Source organism: Salmo trutta, chromosome 33, assembly GCF_901001165.1.
Source record: "Salmo trutta chromosome 33, fSalTru1.1, whole genome shotgun sequence".
NCBI lineage: Eukaryota > Metazoa > Chordata > Actinopteri > Salmoniformes > Salmonidae > Salmo > Salmo trutta.
The window spans coordinates 19,869,440-19,893,269 of NC_042989.1; the positions used below are offsets into that span (position 1 = coordinate 19,869,440).

Consider the following 23,830-nt stretch of genomic DNA (forward strand, 5'->3'; position numbering starts at 1 on the left):
AAAATGACCAGAAACAAATAACTTTTTTCTGAAACTCGTCAGTCTATTCTTGTTCTGAGAAATGAAGGCTATTCCATGCAAGAAATTGCCAAGAAACTGAAGATCTCGTACAACGCTGTGTACTACTCCCCTCACAGAACAGCGCAAACTGTCTCTAACCAGAATAGAAAAAGGAGTGGGAGGCCCCGGTGCACAACTGAGCAAGAAAACAAGTACATTAGAGTGTCTAGTTTGAAAAACAGACGCCTCACAAGTCCTCAACTGGCAGCTTCATTAAATTGTACCCGCAAAACCCCAGTCTCAACGTCAACAGTGAAGAGGCGAATCCGGGATGCTGGCCTTCTAGGCAGCTACAATAGTATTTTTCAACATTAACAATGTCTACACTGTATTTCTGATCAATTTCATGTTATTTTAATTGACAAAAAATTTGCTTTTCTTTCAAAAACAAGGACATTTCTAAGTGACCCCAAGCTTTTTAACGGTAGTGTATATATTTCATTGTTAGCAGTGCTACCTACCTGGCCTGTTGCTACATAGTCCTTGAGGGGGTGTATGGCCAGGCACAGGATGTCATCGTCATGGCCCATGTAGAAGCGCTGGGTGTTCTGCTGTCGGTTGTACACCACCCCCACGGCCGCCACGTGGTACACTATCTCCCCTGTCTGGGTGTAGAACAGGTTGCTCCTGCAGTCGAAGCCTCTGTAGCTGGAGCACAACAACACAGGAAACAATGAGGAAGAACACAGTGTTCACATTTTGGACCTTTTGGCTGTGGGGTTTTAATGGTAGAAAAGATGCTTAGATAAAGACTATACAGATTTTGAAATATTGTGTGTGCTTTTCCGGTTTGCTTAATGTTTTACACAGGTTATGATTTGTTTGTGTTATGTTTGGTGGTGGTATGTGGTGCTGCCTGAGGTCTCCTAACCCGTGGATGAAGTGTAGCTTCAGCCCGCTCCCTGGTGTTCTCTCTCTTTTCTTCATGGCCATCGCACGGTGCTTCTCCTTGGACTGCTCTTTGAGCTGAGGTAGATCTTCTTTGTAAACCTGGACATGGAAATACAATATAAAGCATTTAACTCTCTGACATCTGTTAAGGTTTTTACTCAATCTAATATCGGTTGTTTTTCATATGTAACGTTCATAATGTGTCATTTTCAAAGAGGAGAGCAGGTGTTGTGTCGCTAACCTGCCGCCGATATGTGAGCTGTGTCTCCTGCTCGATCTCTGAGTCCATCTCAGGCACGTCTGACTGGTCCGAGTCCGACTCCTCACTGTTGGAGTCGCCCAACGTCTCTGCAGGAGAGAAGAAGACGACTTCATCAGATCTATTCTACCATCCAGATGCTCACACAACAGTCTGTTTAATAAGGTTAAACACACTAATCCAGAACTAGTAGACAACCAGTATTGAGTCCCATTTCAGCCAAGACTAAGATCACAAATGGGTGAAGATGACAGCTCATATTCATCAAGCAAGCCTTTGAAAAGTCTTAAGCGGTGGACTGCTTGCCCCGTTCCACAGCCCTATTACTCAGACTGAGACATAAAAATACTGATGCAGTGAAACTCGGTTGGCCGTGCCAAGACCAGGCAGTGAGTATCCCTGGCACCGCTAGGCTTTGACTTGCTGGGTCCATTAGGAAAATGAAATGGAATGGCAGTTAGTATGTGGTTTAATTTCACAAAGCGCAGCACAGCCCTGTCTGACCATTTAGTTGAGAAACATGACTTACAAATGAGGACAAGGTTGTAGGAGCTGAATACAAACACAAAAGTGCTCTTCCAGCTAGTATCACTTCAAATGTATATTTGTGGATCTATGACCTTGTGTAGAAAGCTTTTAGCTGGGATAAGGATCATCATTCAAGGGGAAGGGTCACAGAGTCTACCAGACTTGTCTGCACATCAGAGTCATATTCACATTGGGGTAGAATAGAATGAGGCAGTCATCAAAATGGGACAGTCATGTACCTTGAGTTGCTATGTGAAGAGCTTCTTTCGACTTTCTGTCTGAAACAAACTTCCACTGGAACACTGAGTGGTCAGCTCCACCAATAGTTATCACCCACTGGTAGTCATGTGACCACCTGGCATTGGTTATATGGGCAGAGTGACCTAAATACTTTTTAAACTTTGCCCCTGGGATAGAGAGAAGAGTAGTTTTTGGTTAATTTGTAAATGCATAAACATCACATCAACGAATAAATTGACAACATCACATCAACGAACAAAGGAACCAATGGAAATCTTTACCTTTTCTTACACACGGGTACCGTAAAAGCTTCACTAATCCATAATCATCTGCTGTTACTAAAACTTGATTATTAAAGTTGGCGTCAACAGAGTTGATGTCATTGATCTCTGAGTATTTGGGCCATATTCCGTTGACCTCGGGGCCCAACACACATGTCCACGAGGACCACTGCACCAGCTTCAACTCTTCCCTGTTGGTGACCTCTTTACCGCCTGAGTAGAAAGACAATAATAACTCCATCATGTGCAACTAACACATCAAATGAGCAGCACATTAGTCATCATGACATCTTGTCTCATGGCCATACGTCACTGTTGTCACAACAAAGCATAAAGTACATGACACACATAGCAGCAAAATATAATTAATATAAGTGAGGTAATGATACAAGAGAAATCCTGACTTCCTTCCCATAGACAGCAAGACTCTTCACAGTGTCATTTATCTACATGCCGAGACGTCTCATTGACAGACTTACTTGGCATCCTGTAGAAGAGCCTCTTTCCGTTGCCGTCATTGGTCTGCAGATACTTGCTGTCTGTGGACCAGTCCATGTGTGTGATGAAGCTAGTGGAGCCAATGCACTCTCCCACCTTCTTGTACCTCTGCACCACGCTGTAGATGTCCACAGAGTTATCATTGGAGCCCACAGCCAGGTGAGCACCGTCAGGAGAGTACTTCAGCTCATGGATGGCCTCCTTCCTGTCCTTGATGTGGACCACCTCTGTCATGTCTCTGTGGAGCGGGAGAGCGTTATTAGAAAGGTCATTCAATACATTCTTTAAATAACCCTCCTTGAATTAAATTGAATATCCATGCATTCACTAACTGGCATATTGTTAATGAGTAATGAAATTGCAAACAAAAAAGGAAGTTAACATGAAGTTCATATACCAAGCTAATCAGAAAGAACTAGAAGTGCCCTTTGACCTCTGCCCTGTACTCACCTGACCCGTAGGACAGTAAAGGAGCCGTCCTTCATGCCCAGCGCCAGGTGAATGCCGTCTGTGCTCACAGCTGCACAGCGAATAGGCTCCTCCATATTACAGCGAGCTATCAGCGCATGATCTATAAGGCTCCATATTCTACAGAGGGGGAGACAGAGACAGAGGGAGACACAGAGGGAGAGACAGAGGGAGAGAGGGAGAGAGAGGGAGAGACAGAGGGAGAGACAGAGACACAGAGGGAGAGACAGAGGGAGAGACAGAGACAGAGGGAGAAACAAAGGGAGAGACAAAGACAGAGGGAGAGACAGAGACAGAGGGAGAGACAGAGGGTGAGATAGAGACAGAGGGAGAGACAGAGACAGAGGGAGAGACAGAGGGTGAGATAGAGACAGAGGGAGAGACAGAGACAGAGGGAGAGACAGAGGGTGAGATAGAGACAGAGGGAGAGACAGAGGGATGGACAACTTTGTTAGCAGTCACGTGGGTCCAATTCCCTCATGAACCACATAAGTACCTGAAGTGAATGCGTGTACCTATATGTAAACATTGCTTTGGATATACCAGATCATTTCAGTGACTGCATTTGTGTAAGGGACACTGTGGATATAATAAGCATAGACTAGTCCTGGGGTATGACAGTGGTTGTGCTTGGTCACCCACCTGACAGAGCGGTCATCACTGCCGGTCATGGCCAGGGGCTTGGTGGGGTGCACAGCCAGCGCCCACAGCTCCCCCTCACAGTGACCCTGCATGATGAGGAAGGGCTTGGTGCGATCGTGGACCACCACCTCAAATATCTCACTGTCCTGGGTGCCCACCAAGATATGATCCCCCCGCCAACACACGCTGCGCACTGACAACCCTGTCAACACACACATGCATGCACAAACAGTTAAATGGATAACAACATGTAGACAGACACCCACACACAGAATAGCTGTAACAAACAGAACAAGACATAAAGGAATACAAGAGGATTACACAATATGGTGGTTGTTATGGAGACAGTATAGTTTGCTGTCTCTTTGGTAAGTAAATGTAAGAAGGAATGAAGGTATACATATATTCATACATGTATACATATTAATATACGTACATACAGTAAATATGTAGGCAACACTTTGGGCTGAAAAACCAACAAGGGGAATGGAACAATATAATACAGGGACTTCTATGCACATAAGGACAGGGGTAGTACTCTGATTGTCCAGTGTCCTGCACACTGTTACCCACCTCTGCTATTCTCACCTCTAGCTACTGTTAGGCCCAAGACCACAAATCAAACAAAAGAAAGAAGAAAGGAAACAACTATTAGTGACCTAGAATACATCCTCTAGATGTAATAGAAAAGAGTCTAGTGGTATACAAAAGGCCTGTACTAAAGAACAACATGAGAAGAACACCCTGGTTAATTTATCCATTCAGTGCACATTGACATCCTGTGGACTGGCTCTGTGTGGGAAAAGAAGATGAGAAGAGGGGGGGGGTTGTATGTCACCTTTATATCCCTGGTCTGTTTCCCTGAGATCGATGACAGTAATTGGTTTGAAGTTGAGATCCCATAGCCGGACGCAGCCGTCCCGGCCCCCGGTGGCAAAGCCCTCCTCACAGGCATTCATGCTGAAAATCCCTGACTGGAGGAAATGACAGTCTGTCAGTGGGGATGTGCACCATAAATGAGCAAGACAGACTTGTGGTACAGCAACTAGCAACAGCTCTGCTGCAGCAGACACATGTCTAACAAGGCTTTCACAATTATACCGTTGCTGCTGCGTGAAGAGATAACACAACGGTGCATTACATAAAGCGTTTGAACCATTGTTTTTTTTTTCTCATATCTTTTTATTGGCAGGCTCCGGGAGCCGCCTGCTGTGGAACACAGTGATTGGTGGGAAGGATTCCTGTGGTTGAGCCAGCCAGAAGTCTCTTTGGAGTTCAAAGCACAGACATGGACCACAGTAGAGTCCCCTCCCCCACCCGTCCAACCCTGCATTCAGCTGTTGAGCTCACAGATATAATTTAATCCCCAGTAGTAAACTGCTGATCCTTTCCACTGAGCAAAATAAAAGAGAGCCACAGGGGCTACATGGCACACCGTCACCTTGCTAAACATGTCCTCTTGTATGCTTTCATCAGTCGAAATAAACAAAGCTCTATGGATGGAGGAGTTGTTCAGTCGCAGGTCTGTGAGTTGAACATGGATGATGACCTGTTAAATCATCCACTGGATGGATCTAACGATAGCACTAAGGTGGGTGTAGGCAGGCAGGCAGTGTGACTGAGTGAGTTTTGTGTCTGAATGTGAAAGCAGGTCTGTGGCAGATGCGTGGGGGCTGGCTGTAGGGGAATGAAAACCAGCCTGAGCATGAGCCGCAGAGCATGACATCTCTTGATCTGAGAGAGCCTGCTGCTTAGCATTCCCTAAGCTACAGCCCACTACTGACGCATAAACAAGAGACGCCACCAGGAAGTGTGGCAGAACTAAGGCTGGTTGGAACCAGCTACCACACACACTTACCCCGTGGGCTCCTTGAACTGTCCGGATCAGGTTGATGCCCTTCCAGACGTAGATGTCCCCGTTCAAGGCACCTGAATATGTGACCTCGTCTCTGGCACAGGCCAGACAGAGGATGGTTTGGAGATCTCCCGTTTTGCCAAAAACTCCTCGCTTAGGGGTCAGGGCGTTGCCGCATAAGCTCCAAAACTGAACCCAGAAACATACATGGGAAACAGGAGAGAAGAATGAGTTTAATGTGGTGGTTAATAAATAAATCAACCAACTCATCAGTCACTGAGAGTCTTACATTAATAATATCATTCAATACTTGATATGTTGGATTCACATCTCCATCTCAACAAAAAATACAAGTTAAAGCAGTGGTCACTTCCACTCAAGCTACAACCAGCACTGCAGCTGTAATGAATGAGTACAGCAAAGTGTTTCCATAAGCTTGTGTTGTTATTATTAGCGGCTTGTGTATTTTTTAATATCAGGGAATATTTCACTTTCTCTGGTCCCAGGAGTAACAACATGAATTGGTGCATGAGGCAGAAATAATGCAGTGCGACTTAAGTTTTGCCATCAACTGGAAGACTGTGTCCCCTTTTCTCAGCGGAGGGAGGGAGGGAGGGAGGAGGGACAGTGAGTTGGGTGAGAGCAGCCTCATCATTGCTCTCTCCCTCCCCTCAGGCTGACCATCAGATGCAGGCCAGTAAAAAAAATAGGCAGATTATTACTCAGCTGTGCCTCACAAGTAATACAGCAAATGATCTATACTGAACAAAACTATAAACGCAATAAGCAACAATTTCAAATATTTTTACTGAGTTACAGTTCATAAAAGGAAATCAGTCATTTGAAATAAATAAATTAGACCCTAATCTATGGATTTCACATGACTGGGAACACAGATATGCATCTGTTGGTCACAGATACAGTACCTTTTAAAGAAAGGTAGAGGCACGGATCAGAAAACCAGTCAGTATCTGGTGTGACCAACATTTGCCTAATGCAGTGCGTCTCATCTCCTTCACATAGAGTTGATCAGGCTGTTGATTGTGGCCTGAGGAATGTTGTCCCACTCGTCTTTAAAAGCTGTACAAATTTGCTGTCTATTGGGAACTGGAACACGCTACGTACACATCGATCCAGAGCATCCCAAACAAGCTCAATGGGTGACATGTCTAGTGAGCATGCAGGCCATGGAAGAACTGGGACATTTTCAGCTTCCAGGAATTGTGTACAGATCCTTGCGACATGGGGCTGTACATTATCATGCTGAAACATGATAATGGCGGATGAATGGCATGACAATGGGCCTCAGTTCTCATCACTGCATCTCTGTGCATTCAAATTGCCATCGATAAAGTGCAGTTGTGTTTGTTGTCCGTAGCTTATGCCTGCCCATACCATAACCCCACCACCACCATGGGGCACTCTGTACACATCAGCAAATCGTTCGTCCACAGAGTGGTGTGCAGTCCAAATAACTGCACACCACAGGTAATGTCCTACAAGTGGCTAATACACCTAGAACTGAGACTCAGCGCATGACATCGCTACGAGAAACAGGATGAACCGCACGTGGTCTGTGGTTGTGAGGCCAGTTGGACGTACTGACAAATTCTCTAAAACGACGTTGGCGATGGCTTATGGTAGAGAAATTTACATTAAATTCTCTGGCAACAGATTTGGTGGACATTCTTGCAGTCTGCAAGCCAATTGCACGCTCCCTCAAAACTTGAGACATCTATGACATTGTGTTGTGTGCCAAAATTGCACATTTTAGAGTGGTATTTTATTGTCCCCAGCACAAGCTGCTCAAGGTGGATCTTTGTAATGATCATGCTGTTTAATCGGCTTCTTGATATGACATACCTGTCAGGTGGACGGATTATCTTGGCTAAGGAGAAATGCTCACTAACAGGGATGTAAACACATTTGTGCACAATATTTTAGAGAAATAAGATTCTTGTAAGAAAAAAATTGCAGGGATCTTTTATTTCAGCTTATGAAACATGGGACAGTGCACAGTGGCATTGCCATGCTGAAGCAGGAAAGGGCCTTCCCCAAACTGTTCCCACAAAGTTGGAAGCACAGAATCGCCTAGAATGTCATTATATGCTGTAGCCTTAAGATTTCCGTTCACTAAGGTGCCTAGCCCAAACCATGAAAAACAGCCCCAGAACATTATTTGTCCTCCATCAAACTTTACAGTTGGCACTATGCATTCAGGCAGGTAGCGTTATCAACTTCACAATAACAGCACTTACAGTTGACCGAGGCAGTTCTGGCAGGGCAGAAATTTGACGAACTGACTTGTTGGAAAGGTGGCATCCTATGACGGTGCCACGTTAAAAGTCACTGAGCTTTTCAGTACAGGCCATTCTACTGCCAATGTTTGTCTATGGAGATTGCATAGCTGTGTGCTCGATTTTATACCCCTGTTAGCAACGGGTGTAGATGAAATAGCCAAATCCACTAATTTGAAGGAGTGTCCACATGCTTTGTAGCATGCATAGTTTGTCACAGGTCTGTGGAGATCTTCACAATTGCTGTAATAATCTGTGCAGAATCTCGAACGGCATTGGTCTCTTGCACCATATACTGTTAATGTAATCTCAACTGCAATCCAGGTAATTTGGTTCTGCTAATAGATGAAGAAAAGTGCTAACACTTTCTGTTGTATAAATAAACATAATATCTGATATTGTATTCCCATTTGAATGTTGCTGTGCTTTTAAATGTTTGAAAGCAAAGTGACAGACATTTGGGTGACAACTAAACCAAAAACCAAACATTGTTTTTCCATTGGAATTTGGTTGTGCTTTTAGATGGTTCAAAGCATACTGATAACCCACTGGAAATTCAACTAACTTTTGGCTGTCTTTTTAAGTGGGTGAATATAGGTTGTAAACTCATTGATCAAATAGTAAATTATCCACGTTGAAATTACGTAGAGTTCCTGCATATAACATCTCAATTGTAACAACCCCCCCCACCACACACACACAGATACATCTCCGTACACAAGCTAAAGTCTAAATCCTTCACCATTTCCACAGTCGTGAACCCATGCTGGAGGTCAGAGCTGTAGTCAGCTGATCAGCATGCAGACACACATCCTGCCTCAGGACAGATATCACCATCATCACAAAGTCTCCACCACCGCCGGTCACTATCAAGCCCCACAATGGTTTATGAACAAGGTCATTGGGATGCATGGGCACATTCCAGACTGTGGACAAAGTCCATAAACCAGAGAGCCGTTCTGTCTGCATGACGATAAGATCACAGAAGAGATGAGTGTGTGCCATGTTTCCCATGTCAAGACACTGGCACCACTGGCACCACTGGCACCGGTGGCACGTAACAGAGCACACCGAGAGATTAATGTTTTCATTTCTTGCCTATGGAGGATGTCTCCCTTGGCAATATTTATTCCTCTAGCTTTAGCTAGAGCCTGGATCTCTGTTAAATTGGAAAACGCCTACAGGTGTAATCATACTGCACTATACAGTTGAAGTCGGAAGTTTACATACACCATAGCCAAATAAATTTAAACTCAGTTTTTCACCATTCCTGACATTTAATCCTAGTAAAAAAAATCCCTGTTTTATGTCAGTTAGGATCACCACTTTATTTTAAGAATGTGAAATGTCAGAATAATAGTAGAGAGAATGATTTATTTCAGATTTTATTTTTTTCATCACATTCCCAGTGGGTCAGAAGTTTACATACACTCAATTAGTATTTGGTAGCATTGCCTTTAAACTGTTTAACTTGGATCAAACTTTTCGGGTAGCCTTCCACAACCTTCCCACAATAAGTTGGGTGAATTTTGGCCCATTCTTCCTGACAGGGCTGGTGAACTGAGTCAGGTTTGTAGGCCTCTTTGCTCGCACATGTTTTTTCAGTTTTGCCCACACATTTTCTATAGGATTGAGGTCAGGGCTTTGTGATGGCCACTCCTTGACTTTTTTGTCCTTGCCATTTTGACACAACTTTGGAAGTATGCTTGGGGTCATTGTTCATTTGGAAGACCCATTTGAGACCAAGCTTTAACGTCCTGACTGATGTCTTGAGATGTTGCTTCAATATATCCACATAATTTTCCATCCTTATGATGCCAGCTATTTTGGGAAGTGCACCAGTCCCTCCTGCAGAAAAGGACCCCCACAACATGATGCTGCCACCCCCGAGCTTCACGGCATCCCCCTTTTTCCTCCAAACATAACGATGGTCATTATGGCCAAACAGTTCTATTTTTGTTTCATCAGACCAGAGGACATTTCTCCAAAAAGTATGATCTTTGTCCCCATGTGCAGTTGCAAACCGTTGTCTGGAATTTTTTATGGCGGTTTTGGAGCAGTGGCTTCTTCCTTGCTGAGCGGCCTTTCAGGTTATGTCGATATAGGACTCGTTTTACTATGGATATATATACTTTAGTACCTCTTTCCTCCAGCATCTTCACAATGTCCTTTGCTGTTGTTCTGGGATTGATGTGCACTTTTCGCATCAAAGTACGTTCATCTCTAGGAGACAGAACGTGTCTCCTTCCTGAGCGGTATGACGGCTGTGTGGTCCCATGGTGTTTATACTTGTGTACTATTGTTTGTACAGATGAACGTGGTACCTTCAGGCGTTTGGAAATTGCTCCCAAGGATGAACTAGGTCTACAATTTTTTTTCGGAGGTCTTGGCTGATTTCTTTTGATTTTCCCATGATGTCAAGCAAAGAGGCACTGAGTTTGAAGGTAGGCCTTGAAATACATCCACAGGTACACCTTCAATTGACTCAAATTATGTCAATTAGCCTATCAGAAACTTCTAAATCCATGACATAATTTTCTGTAATTTTCCAAGCTGTTAAAAGGCACAGTCAACTTAGTGTATGTAAACTTCTGACCCACTGGAATCGTGATACAGTGAATTATAAGTGAAATAATCTGTCTGTAAACAATTGTTGGAAAAATTACTTGTGTCATGCACAAAGTAGATGTCCTTACCGACTTGCCAAAACTATAGTTTGTTAACAAGAACTTTGTGGAGTGGTTGAAAAACAAGTTTTAATGTCTCCAACCTAAGTGTATGTAAACGTCTGACTTCAACTGACCTCATTTAAGATTTTTTCTTGATTTGTACTATTTTCTACATTGTTGAATAATAGTGAAGACATCAAAACTATGAAATAACACATATGGAAACATCTGACTTCAACTGTACATGCAGGTTTTAAGTAAAGTGTTATCCAAAATCCAAACAACTTTTGAGTCTGTAGATAGTAGAAATATCTCAGCAGTGAGGGCACTGAGTATAGCATAGTGTGTCCGTCGTATCAGACAGCTGTACGTCTGCAGAGGTAAGATAGGAGCCAAGGATGGGCTCCAATATCAAACCAGTCAGCATAGTGCTTTGGTGCTACAAGGGCCAGTGTGTTAACAGGAGGGATCGATTATCAAAGCCAGCATCATCTCAGCCTGTGTTGGAGCCAGGCAGTGGGGATGGATGCGGCATGACTGGGTGCCTTCGGTGCTGGGTCTGATAAGACAGGGAGACGCGGTATCCAGCTAATCCCCGAAATGCTCTGAATTACTACTGAGAGGAGACGAGAGGCTGGAGGGTTTATGATGAGGCCAGAGGGAGAGAGAGGAAGTGAGAGAGAAAGAGAGGGAGTGTGTGTGTGTGTGTGTGTGTGTGTGTGTGTGTGTGTGTGTGTGTGTGTGTGTGTGTGTGTGTGTGTGTGTGTGTGTGTGTGTGTGTGTGTGTGTGAGAGAGAGTGAGAGAGAGCTGTAGTGACAGTTCAGTGGAACACTTAAATTCTGCTTTAGAATAATAAGTAAAACCACTGTCTTAAAGTAGAGGGAGCAGCAAGACCAGCCGATGCTCCCCAGCCAAGACTTGAGTTGAGTCACATACAAGACGAAGGTAAAATAAAGACTCACCAAGCTGTCCCTTCAGTTTGTAATCTGTTCCACTCATTCAACTTATTCAGCTAAAAAAATGCAATTCATTTCCTGCGTTTTTTATTAGTCATGGTCAGAAATTGCTTAGGGCATCATGTCTTGTTTGTTATTTGAAAAATTAGAAACATTTGGTCTTAAAAGAAAAACGCCTCTGGCAGGGGAAATGTTTATTTCCTCTGTTCCTTGGTGAATGTGATTTGAAGCAATGCTAAACAGGTGGGAATTATTAAAGTAAGGCTGCTAATGCCACTAAAGACCATGGCAGAGCTGTCTGATTGAATAGAACAGAGGGCCAAAGTGTGTCCAGAGGAAAGAGTGGAAGCGGAAGCTCTACCACACTATGTGCCTAGCCATGGATCTGCAGAATGTCAGTCAATCAGTAACATGTACCACAGCACTTCCCTGCACCACTACTCAAGGGAAAACCTTGTAATGTGAACAACGTGGAAAGGGTGTAATTCATCATCCAGGCAGGCAGGCACCAACTCCCCCTCCTCACCGCACCATTCCCCCTCTCTGCCTGCCACTCATAACCACCACAGTGACTCTCAATGTCATGGCACTGACGGCTTCACTGAGCATTATGGAAATGAATTACTTATTCTCAATTTTACAGCAATGACTGAATCTCAGTGTAAAGATACTTGCTGACGGACTGGTGCCAGGGTACTATCGGAGGAGGCTTTGAAAGCATCCCTGTTTGCATGCCTCTCGTCTGCCAGTCTAAATCCTCCAAATATAAAGTTCTCCGTAAAAGCTCAGCACAGAATGTGTGCATGAATGTGCTTGAGTCTATAAGAATGTGTGTATGTGTGCCACCTATATGACCTGATGTGTCTATCCAGCTAACACATTTGGTTCCTTGGAAGTTGTGGAAACATACGTGTTTGGTTTCCCATTGGTTCTGGGAACAAATCCATACATTTCTGACATGTAAAACAGAAAGTTTTTTAAACATTCTGTGAATGGAATTGAACATTTAGTCTGTTTTGGGAACGTTCATTTTTAGTTGCAGGGAGGTTCTGAGAACGTTTTACTATGGTTCCCTGAAATTTTTCCTGGGAGGTTTAATTAACGTTCTGAGAAAGGAAATTCTAGGTTATTTTGAGTTTTTTTAATAACTTCCTTAAAACTTTCACTGAAAGTGGCGCAGCGGTCTAAGGCACTGCATCGCAGTGCTAGCTGTGCCACTAGAGATTCTGAGTTCGAGTCCAGGCTCTGTCGCAGCCGTCCATGACCGGGAAACCCATGGGGCGGCACGCAATTGGCCCAGCATCGTCCGGGTTAGAGGAGGTTTTGGTCGGCAGGGATGTCCTTGTCCCATCGCGCACTAGCGACTCCTGTGGCGGGCCTGGCGCAGTGTACGCTGACACGGTCGCCAGGTGTATGGTGTTTCCTCCAACACATTGGTGCAGCTGGCTTCCGGGTTAAGTGGGCATTGTGTCAAGAAGCAGTGTGGTTTGGTTGGGTTGTGTTGTGTTTCGGAGGACGCATGGCTCTCGACCTTCGCCTCTCCCAAGTCCATACGGGAGTTGCAGCTATGAGACAAGACTGTAACTACCAATTAGATACCATGAAATTGGGGAGAAAAAAATAAAATTAAAAACTTACACTGAATGTTTCAATAAGACTTTTATTAACACTGCCAGCTTAGTTTGGGTTAACTGTTTTGAATTATAACCACCGATAGGACACATGGAAATTCATTTGCTAAGGCATTAATCATACAAACAATGTGGCACGATGTCAATGAGATTTGAACCTATGATCTTCTGTTCTTTGTTCATGGAATTAGTCTACTGCACCACCAGGATGGAGCTAGCTTGCCCTGTTTAAAAAAAACTCATACAAAGCTGTTTATATTAGTCTATTCAAACAGACCCTATTTCAAAGGAAACAAGCACTCATTAAGATCAGGTGTGGCCAATTAGTGGACGTGGCAAACACACCTGATCACACTTAACAAGATAGACGATAAGAGAGTTTTGTTGATTCTGAGAACGGAATGTATATGTTTTCAATAACATTCTTAGAACGTTCTTTGAACGTTAGTAATGTTTTGTCTTTTTTATGGAAAGTTTTCTTAATGTTCTGAAAACATGACTTTAAATAGAACTACAAGGAAACCTGGTGGAAATATTATGCTGAAGTATTGAAATTCCCACAGGAGGATGTTAAACGTTCTCTGAGCTATTTGAGAACATTCACAATGCCAAGCCTGTTGGAGAACATTCCTAGAACATTAACAAAAACACAATTAAATGTAACCATGTTTGAACTTTTAGGAAACGTTCTGTTAATGTAATGAAATACCCAACAAAAACTACGTTCTTTTCTCAAATTCCTTAAATGTGCTGAGAATTTTCCAAAGCCAAGCAACTATCCTGCACCATTCCCAGAAAGTTGTGGGAAGGTTGTATGTAAAATAACCATAGGACAACCACGACCTCACCAAGCTCTAAGAAACATATGGTTTTCAGAATGTTAAGTGTGAGCTGGGTATCACCTAATGGTGATAGACATACGTGAAGGAGCTGCTTAATCAGCTATAGAGGCAAACTAATCATCTATCAACCAGACGTGTGCGTGTCTGCAAGTCCCAGGCACAGGGCTGCCAAGCAAGATCACAGTCAAAGCCAAATCAAATGACCTACTGATCGCAAAATGATTTTAGCTAATGGTGGATCCTCTTGCTTCCCTCTTGTTTTTTTGTGTTGAGGTGGGAGCGGCAGACGTAGTCCCAGAAACTATGTTTTCCTAGGACTGTAGTGAGGGGATTATTGGGGCTAAATCTCCTGGATGCATTGAGTGCTATAATCGCTGAGTGAGCACAGGGCTGCAGAGCAGATGTCACACGGTCCGCAGGGTAAAGGCTTGGGAATTATGTGGGATGATTGCTGGATTGCCTTGGCATCAGGAGATAGAGCGGGAGACAGACAAAGAGAGAGACTTAGAGAGAGAGGATTGCTTTGCTGCATAGGGGTTCTGTGCGCAGGGTTGTGGGAGAGGGGTATATTATCATGAGGGATGGGGGTGGGAGCACCTTCACAATACAGATAAGGTAGACAAATGCATATTCCAATGATAAACACACAATCACACACAGAAGCACACTCAATTAAATTGAAAAGATATCATGAAAGCAGAAGTTCCCTGTAATATGATACTTATCTAAAGACAACAATTTGGTCTAAATTCCATTTGGGGGAATAAACATCCTCTGTGGTATAGTGTTTAATGACCATTTAAGTGGAACACCATGAATCTAATACAGAGCACCAAGGCTTTGCAGAGATATGGGTGCTTTTTTTATATAAGATCTCCTTGATGACAAAAGTAGAAAAATAAGTATTCTTTAAACAGGATTGAGTGCAGCAGGAACACTAACCACGTTTTCATTGACAGTTTTTATGAGAGTAAAGATATATCGTCAATTTGTTTTTATCATGACAGGTGTAATGGAAACAGGAAGTTTCAGTACAATTTTATAAATCTCGACCAATCATTTGTTCGTTCAACATGGTGGGATCTATTAGCGCTGGTAAAATTAATAATGCAAGAAATGGCGGTGGAAACATTGTCGTGACTTTACTTTCATTAATCTGATGACTGTTATTTATCGAATCAACTAACTATGTTTAATTGTTACCCGATTAAATGAATAATGTAACAATTAACTCATTAGGAATTTGGGGCACCACGAGAGCGGTTGTTTAAAGAGTTACCATCTCACGAATTAAACACTAAAAGGTCTTTACCTATCACATCCATAAAACAGTCAACGTATTAATCATTGCCTCTTATCATATCATCATTCTGAACAGTCTTAACCTCCTATATCTGCAAAAAAAAACAGCCTTACTCATGATTCAGTACTACAGAAATTGGTTTAATTATTGATTTATTAGCTAACTAAATGATAACACAGGATAAACATACACACTTAATACATTAGGAAAAGGTCCCTAGCGGACTGACACAACATATGGCGGCTTGTTACAAAGAAGACGAAGAGGGAAGGAGAGAGAGAAAGAGACACTTATCGTTGATACATTTTAGGAACTACTCTCACAGTAATTATATACTTTGCACACGAACTTCGCCCGTTTGGAGTAAGAAATCATGAATGTATTTACGCATGAATGCCTTCGTTCGCCGTTTTTTCTCTGTCGGAACCAGGCCATCTTAGGAAGGGTGTTGGGCCTTTTCGCGGGACGCTTGTGAGGCTCTGATTGTCCCAAAAGGGGTCCCCCCCACCCTCCCTGGTTTAAATGTGAATGTATTTATTTGCCAATCCTTTTATGCACTCTGGTCGAAAGGGATGGTTCCGTCAGGCTGACACGCTCTCTGACCTCACTCAGAGCGCGGCTACTTACTATGCACAATTTATAGGAGATAAATTATCTCATGGCTCCTAAAATCCCATTCCAATCTTAACAGAATTACTTTCATAATTTTTATATTCATATACAACACTTCGTACATGTAGTGTATATACTTTTCAAGTTACAGTATTTCCCTTATAACACTTTTAATGCCATCACAAAATAACAACCCATATGAAAGCATTATTCTTTAGCTCACCTCTGACCCTTCCCCACATTCTCTGTTAGGAATATTTTTCCAGTATTCGCTTTAGAACGTGTTAAGAGTTTCGGCGGAAAAGGTCTCTGGAGATAAAGCAACATTGCTGTGTTAATTTGGAGAGGGTTGTTCTCTGAATCTCCTCTCCTTTAATTTATGACAGGGTGTGAGCTGTCAACCCCCACCAGCTCTGTCCTCCCCTCCCCTCTATGGGTGAGAGATGGTCTGGTTACTGTCATCCATTGTCAAGCTGATCTGACCCATTCGGATCCTCACAGGACAGTCATGACAACGCCTTTATGCGCAAATGTCAATATAATAAACATCATATCAAAGTAAAATTGGAGTCACACGATGATATGGTGTGTGGTCCACCCACTACTACTCAGAAAACCATGCAGTTTATTAGGCTATATGAAATAAGTTATGATGAACTTCACAGGGTGCTGAAAGTCCACGGTGATAAGCTTGATGCTCCATTCCAATAAATATCGAGGGTCTTATTCTGGTGACCGATGTTTGACTACCATTTGACCTTATCATGTAAACTAGTGTCATGACGTTGGCCTCTTTGGGTACAGGGAGGACAGTTGACCCCCTCCCCTTTGTACCATCCCCCAACCTACCTTCCCCAACCACCCAGGCCCTGTGTGAAAGGGTTGTAAAAACTCTAAGAGGAGAATCTCCTGCCACATGTTTCATAGAGAGACAAAGGAAATTCTTCCAACTCATAGAATTAGAGAACCGAGCGACATTTGTGTTCTGGAGAAGGTATGGAAGATTGGTGAAGAATCCAGCTACGAACTGGTCCGCTTGGTACAATTTTGTGATACTCAGAAGAGACAATATAGCCATATAACCATAAAACTGTTTATATAATAGCCTCAGCGATGAGACTTGCATCCACATGGTTGTATAAAATGTATTAATAAGGATAAAGCTATTTGTAATACATTGAGATGCTATGTACTGATGTTAATGTGATAGAATTGTATTTCTGTACCAAGCTTAACTCAGTCATCGGCACGCCCCCCAGGGACACAGACAGGACCAGGCGTCATGTGACATGTTCACTATAAAACTATACCCTGATTTACTTTCTTCAGACCAGGCCTCCACTCCATTAGTGAGTTGGCCAATAGGTTTTACCATCCAATTCCTCTACTGAAAGTGAACTACACCACGTGGTTAACTTTTAGACTATCGAGACCGACAGAATAAGAACAAGTCTTTGATATTAATTATTAGTCTGCAGCTAAGTAAATTATATCATCAAACGCGAAGACCAACGAAACACCCATTCTATAACGACATTAATGAATGTCGCTTGGAAAGATCCATTCTAACCGAGAGAGAGAGAGAGAGAGAGAGAGAGAGAGAACTCTCCAACAGAACGACTCTTCAACAAGGATCCCGACGACACACTGAGCGTAAATATATATTGATTGCAATTGTTCCCGAATGAGTGAGCGTTCATGTGCAAAGGATTAGCATATCAATTGTTAATATTAATGAACTCTGTGTGCCACAGCTGACCTTTTATGTTCCATTGTTCAACAGGCCGACCTGCCTGTTTAGCCCACAAGGGCACATTCCTCTACCAATTCTTTGTGACGATAATTACTGTTTGTATGTTTTCTGTTAATTACTTAGTGTAGTAAATAAATGATTTTAAGACAATTGATGTATGGATGATTTTAGTAAAGACTGGGTTCGTGCAGATACAACAATTTACGACGTTTGGAATGAGACTGGACGCGAGGTAAAATACACCATTTAAACCAGAAGATAATCAGCCTATACTATAATATTATAATATAGGAAAGTTATAGTAGGAAAATTATAACTTTGTAATCTGAATATTTTCCTTGGTGCCCCGATCTCCTAGTTAATTACAATTAAACGATTAATCAGTTTAATCGCGTGATAATAATTACAGGGAGTTAATTGATAAACATGTCTTCAGTTTAATGGTACCCCAAAGACACGACACTAGCCTACCCGCACAGACTATACCCACACTGTATCTACCAGCTGTTGGCTAGAACGCACGTGCCAAGTCTAGAGTATGCACATTTGCTATTTAACGCAACAACCTTTGTGACAAAACTATCGGTAGAGTTGAAAATGAGAAGGAAAAACTTTGAACATTACATTTTTATTCGGAACATGAAAACTTAAGCGAAAAGCTACATTTTGTGTTCACTACATCATCACGCACTGATTTTTATCCACAACAAGTCTGTTTGGTGGAAACACACCACTAGTGGGAAAATGCACATATTATCTTTATGCAGATTTTTTTATATTCACATGAAAATCTCGCCAGTTGGATGGAAACCTAGTTACTGAAAGGGTATGTCCATACAGCGGAGTATAAGAGACACTGCTGAATTCTCCTTTAAAAATACAAACATTTTCCTCCTCTGCAAACAACATCCAGGACATCAATATCTGGAGGTGTGGTAGGAAGGCCCGGAAAATCGTTGAAGACTCCAACCACCCAAGCCACAGACTATTCTTTCTGTTTCCGCACGGCAAGCGGTACCGGTGCATCATGTCTGGCACCAACAGTCTCTTGAACAGATTCTATTCCCAAGCAATAAGACTCATAAATAGCTAACGACATAGCTACACGGACTGAGTTAACCTTGTATCCTCATTGACCTTTTTTGTCTCTATGCACACTCACATGGCCCTAGTAGGCCCCACACACACACACTCACTCACTCACTTCATCCATAATCTTCTCACTCACACATAACATGCACATACATTTATACTGACTCTACACACCCACTCACTTACAAGCTTACTCTGTTTATCTTAAATCCTGATGTCTAGTCACCTTACCCCTATATATATCTACCTCCATCACTCCAGTAAAAAGAAGAATTTACATACAGTACCAGTCAAACGTTTGGACACACCTACAGTTGAAGTCAGAAGTTTACATACAACTTAGCCAAATACATTTCGTTTTTCACAATTCCTGACATGTAATCCTAGTAAAAAAATCCCTGGTTTAGGTCAGTTAGGATCACCACTTTATTTTAAGAATGTGAAATGTGTCACGGCTGTCTAAAGGATCGGACCAAAGTGCAGCATGGTTGTAGTTACACATATTATTTATTCCGTGAAACGTTGCAGTACACAAATAACTTGAATAACAAAAACAACAAACCGTGACGCAGAGAGAAATAAACACTACTCAAAAGATAATCACCCACCAAAAACAGGTGGGACAAACATCAGCTTAAATATGACCTCCAATTAGAGACAACGACAAACAGCTGCCTCTAATTGGAGATCATACCAAACAAAACCAACAGAGATATGCAAAACTAGAAACTGAACATAGAAATACAAAACATAGACAAACACCCCCTGTCACGCCCTGACCTACTCTACCATAGAAAATAACAACTTACTATGGTCAGGATGTGACAAAATGTCAGAATAATAGTAGAGAGAGATTGATGTATTTCAGCTTCTATTTCTTTCATCACATTCCCAGTGGGTCAGAAGTTTACATACACTCAATTAGTATTTGTTAGCATTGCCTTTAAATTGTTTAACTTGGGTCAAACGTTTCGGGTAGCCTTCCACAACCTTCCCACAATAAGTTGGGTGAATTTTGGCCCATTCCTCCTGATAGAGCTGGTGTAACTGAGTCAGGTTTGTAGGCCTCCTTGCACGTACATGCTTTTTCAGTTCTGCCCACAAATTTTCTATAGGATTGAGGTCAGGGCTTTGTGATGGCCACTCCAATACCTTGACTTTGTTGTCCTTATGCCATTTTGACACAACTTTAGAAGTATGCTTGGGGTCATTGTCCATTTGGAAGACCCATTTGCGACCAAGCTTTAACTTTCTGACTGATATCTTGAGATGGTGCTTCAATATATCCACAACATTTTCCATCCTCATGATGAAATCTATTTTATGAAGTGCACCAGTCCCTCCTGCAGCAAAGCACCCCCACAACATGATGCTGCCACCCCCGTGCTTCACGGTTGGGATGGTGTTCTTCGGCTTGCAAGGCTCCCCCTTTTTCCTCCAAACATAACGATGGTCCTTATGGCCAAACAGGTCTATTTTGTTTCATCAGACCAGAGGACATTTCTCCAAAAAGCACGATCTTTGGCCCCATGTGCAGTTGCAAACCGTAATCTGGCTTTTTTATGGCGGTTTTGGAGCAGTGGCTTCTTCCTTGCTGAGCGGCCTTTCAGGTTATGTCGATATAGGACTCGTTTTACTGTGGATATAGATACTTTTGTACCTCTTTCCTCCAGCATCTTCACAATGTCCTTTGCTGTTGTTCTGGGATTGATGTGCACTTTTCACACCAAAGTACGTTCATCTCTAGGAGACAGAATGTGTCTCCTTCCTGAGCGGTATGATGGCTGCGTGGTCCCATGGTGTTTATACTTGCGTACTATTGTTTGTACAGATGAACGTGGTACCTTCAGGCGTTTGGAAATTTCTCCCAAGGATGAACCAGACTTGTGGAGGTCTACAATTTTGTTTCTGAGGTCTTGGCTGATTTCTTTTGATTTTCCCATGATGTCAAGCAAAGAGGGACTGAGTTTGAAGGTAGGCCTTGAAATACCTCCACAGGTACACCTCCAATTGACTCAAATGATGTCAATTAGCCTATCCTAAACTTCTAAAGCCATGACATCATTTTCTGGAATTTTACAAGCTGTTTAAAGGCACAGTCAACTTAATGTATGTAAACTTCTGACCCACTGGAATTGTGATACAGTGAATTATAAGTGAAATAATCTCTCTGTAAACAATTGTTGGAAAAATTACTTGTGTCATGCACAAAGTAGATGTCCTAACCAACTTGCCAAAACTATAGTTTGTTAACAAGAAATTTGTGGAGTGGTTGAAAAAAAAGTTTTAACGTCTCCAACCTAAGTGTATGTAAACTTCTGACTTCAACTGTACTCATTTAAGATTTTTTCTTTATTTTTACTATTTTCTACATTGTAGAATAATAGTGAAGACATCAAAACTATGAAATAACACACATGGAATCATGTAGTAACCAGAAAAGTGTTAAACAAATAAAAAAATATTTTCTATTTTAGATACTGCAAAGTAGTCACCCTTTGCCTCGATGGCACGTTTGCACACTCTTGGCATTCTCTCAATCAGCTTCATGAGGAACTATTTTCCAACAGTGTTGAAAGAGTTCCCAGATATGCTGAGCACTTATTGGTTGCTTTTCCTTCACTCTGCGGTTCAACTCCTCCCAAACAATTTCAATTGGGTTGAGGTTGGGTGATTGTGGAGGCCAGGTCATCTGATGCAGCACTCCATCACTCTCTTTCTTGGTCAAATATCCCTTACACAGCCTGAAGGTGTGTTAGGTCATTGTCCTGTTGAAAAACAAATGATAGTCCCACTAAGCGCAAACCAGATGGGATGGCGTATTGCTGCAGAATGCAGTGGTAGCCATGCTGGTTAAGTGTGCCTTGAATTCTAAATAAATCACTGACAGTGTCACCAGCAAAGCACCCCCACAACATCACACCTCCTCCTCCATGCTTCACGTGGGAACCACACATGCAGAGATCATCCGTTCATGTACTCTGCGTCTCACAAAGACACAGCGTTTGGAACCAAAAATCTCAAATTTGGCTCATCAGACCAAAGCACAGATTTCCACCGATCTAATGTCCATTGCTCGTGTTTCTTGGCCCAAGCAAGTCTCTTCTTGTTATTGGTGTCCTTTAGTAATGGTTTCTTTGCAGCAATTCCACCATGAAGGCATGATTCACACGGTCTCCTCTGAACAGTTGATGCTGAGATGTGTCTGTTCTTTGAACTCTGTGAGGCATTTATTTGGGCTGCAATTGCTGAGGCTGGTAACTCTAATGAAGTAACCCTCTGCAGCAGAGGTAACTCTGGGTCTTCCTTTCCTGTGGCGGTCCTCATGAGAGCCAGTTTCATCATAGCGCTTGTTGGTTTTTGCAACTGCATTTGAAGAAACTTTAAAAGTTATTGAAATTTTCCGCATTGACTGACCTTCATGTCTTAAAGTATTGATGGACTGTCATTTCTCTTTGCTTATTTGAGCTGTTTTTGCCATAATATGGACATGGTCTTTAACCAAATAGGGCTATCTTCTGTATACCACCCCTACTTTGTCACAACACAACTGATTGGCTCTAACACATTAAGAATGAAAGAAATTCCACAAATTAACATTTCAGAAGGCGCACCTGTTAATTAAAATGCATTCCAGGCAACTACCTCATGAAGCTAGTTGAGAGAATGCCAAGAGTGTCCAAAGCTGTCATCAAGGCAAAGGGTAGCTACTTTGAAGAGTCTTAAATATAAAATAAAACTTTTTTGTTAACTACATGATTCCATATGTGTTATTTCATAGTTTTGTTGTCTTCACCATTATTTTACAATGTAGAAAATAGTAAAAATAAAGAAAACCCCCTTAATGAGTAGCTGTGTCCAAACTTTTGACTGGTACTGTATATCTCTTGTAAGGCTTTGATATGATCACTGCGATAAAGCAAAAAAGGCCAAGAGGAAAGGAAAGGAGCGCATTACCGTTAAGTTCTCTACAGAACTTTCTGAAACATTATGGTAATCAGACACAAGACATCATACCTTTTCAAAGAATAGTCTACGATGGACACCATATCTGTGCGTGCTAAACATCCAACCTATTCTACATTCTAACACACTTTGATAGCTTGAGGGCCTTCAGTAAGCTAGTTTTGTAAGGTATGAACTTGATTTAAACAGTACCTTGATATGTTTGACACCACAGCTAACAAGCTTGCTTGGCTGGTACAAGTCCCACGATATGTCAAATATCTGTGGAAAAGATCACATAGTAAGTTTAACTTTGTACAATTAAATGCATAACATACTGTGCAACAAATACTTTACAATATTTGAATGTCATCTTCAATTAGCATCATTGTACAAGATCTAACACAAACACTTCAGGTGTGTTAGTGTGTGTATGTGTGTGTCTGTGCGTATTTTGGTTGAATAAAAAGACAGCTGCATACATTTAATCTTTTGAACATTTCATTTCATTAGCTTAGTGTCTCCTCAGCCATTGTTGGGAATGCTAATGATCAATCAGGCTTAACTTGTTTATGTGCGTCTCCTTTGGGCCCATGCTCCTTCCTGCTCCATCCTTGCGGCATTTCTAACTACAGTAATTGAGGAGATCGATCTGGGCTTGGTGCCTGAGACAGAGAGAGGAAGATGGTGTCGTATAGTTACCCTGTCAGTGTGGCCAGGAGCTGCTGCCAGCACCTTGCCCCTCCTCCAGTCCCACACACAGATTGTGTTTTTGGAGTCCAGACCCACTGAGACCAAACACTGCAAAGGAAAAAGCATTTTATGAAACAGAATGTATGGTACAGACCACAGCCTACTCTAAACAACACTATTTTACTTGACACTCATATGACTCATGACTACAATAAAAGAAAATATAACATTGGCTGTATACAGTAAAAGTTTCCATGCCTCTGGCTCTGGATGGGAGCCCATCTGTATGATTCTGCTGGAAGAGGCTCCTATAG

At 42.3% G+C, this 23,830-nt stretch overlaps 1 protein-coding gene across 4 annotated transcripts in view; it reads right to left on the minus strand.

The window, feature by feature from the left end:
* LOC115172602 (echinoderm microtubule-associated protein-like 5) overlaps window positions 1-23,830 on the minus strand; it is a 66,974-nt gene that overhangs the window by 20,883 nt on the left and 22,261 nt on the right. For 2 of the 4 annotated variants that reach the window (XM_029730206.1, XM_029730204.1), the window contains exons 3-15: window positions 23,526-23,624; window positions 23,037-23,105; window positions 5,726-5,911; window positions 4,706-4,841; window positions 4,441-4,464; window positions 3,868-4,069; window positions 3,208-3,345; window positions 2,739-2,995; window positions 2,260-2,472; window positions 1,978-2,145; window positions 1,193-1,299; window positions 932-1,050; window positions 522-708 (exon numbers count right to left, since the gene is read on the minus strand). In XM_029730206.1, the coding sequence (XP_029586066.1) occupies window positions 522-708; window positions 932-1,050; window positions 1,193-1,299; window positions 1,978-2,145; window positions 2,260-2,472; window positions 2,739-2,995; window positions 3,208-3,345; window positions 3,868-4,069; window positions 4,441-4,464; window positions 4,706-4,841; window positions 5,726-5,911; window positions 23,037-23,105; window positions 23,526-23,624 (1,905 nt within the window). The remainder of the gene's footprint in view (window positions 1-521; window positions 709-931; window positions 1,051-1,192; window positions 1,300-1,977; window positions 2,146-2,259; window positions 2,473-2,738; window positions 2,996-3,207; window positions 3,346-3,867; window positions 4,070-4,440; window positions 4,465-4,705; window positions 4,842-5,725; window positions 5,912-23,036; window positions 23,106-23,525; window positions 23,625-23,830) is intronic. The other 2 variants (XM_029730205.1, XM_029730207.1) reach the window with 2 other exon arrangements.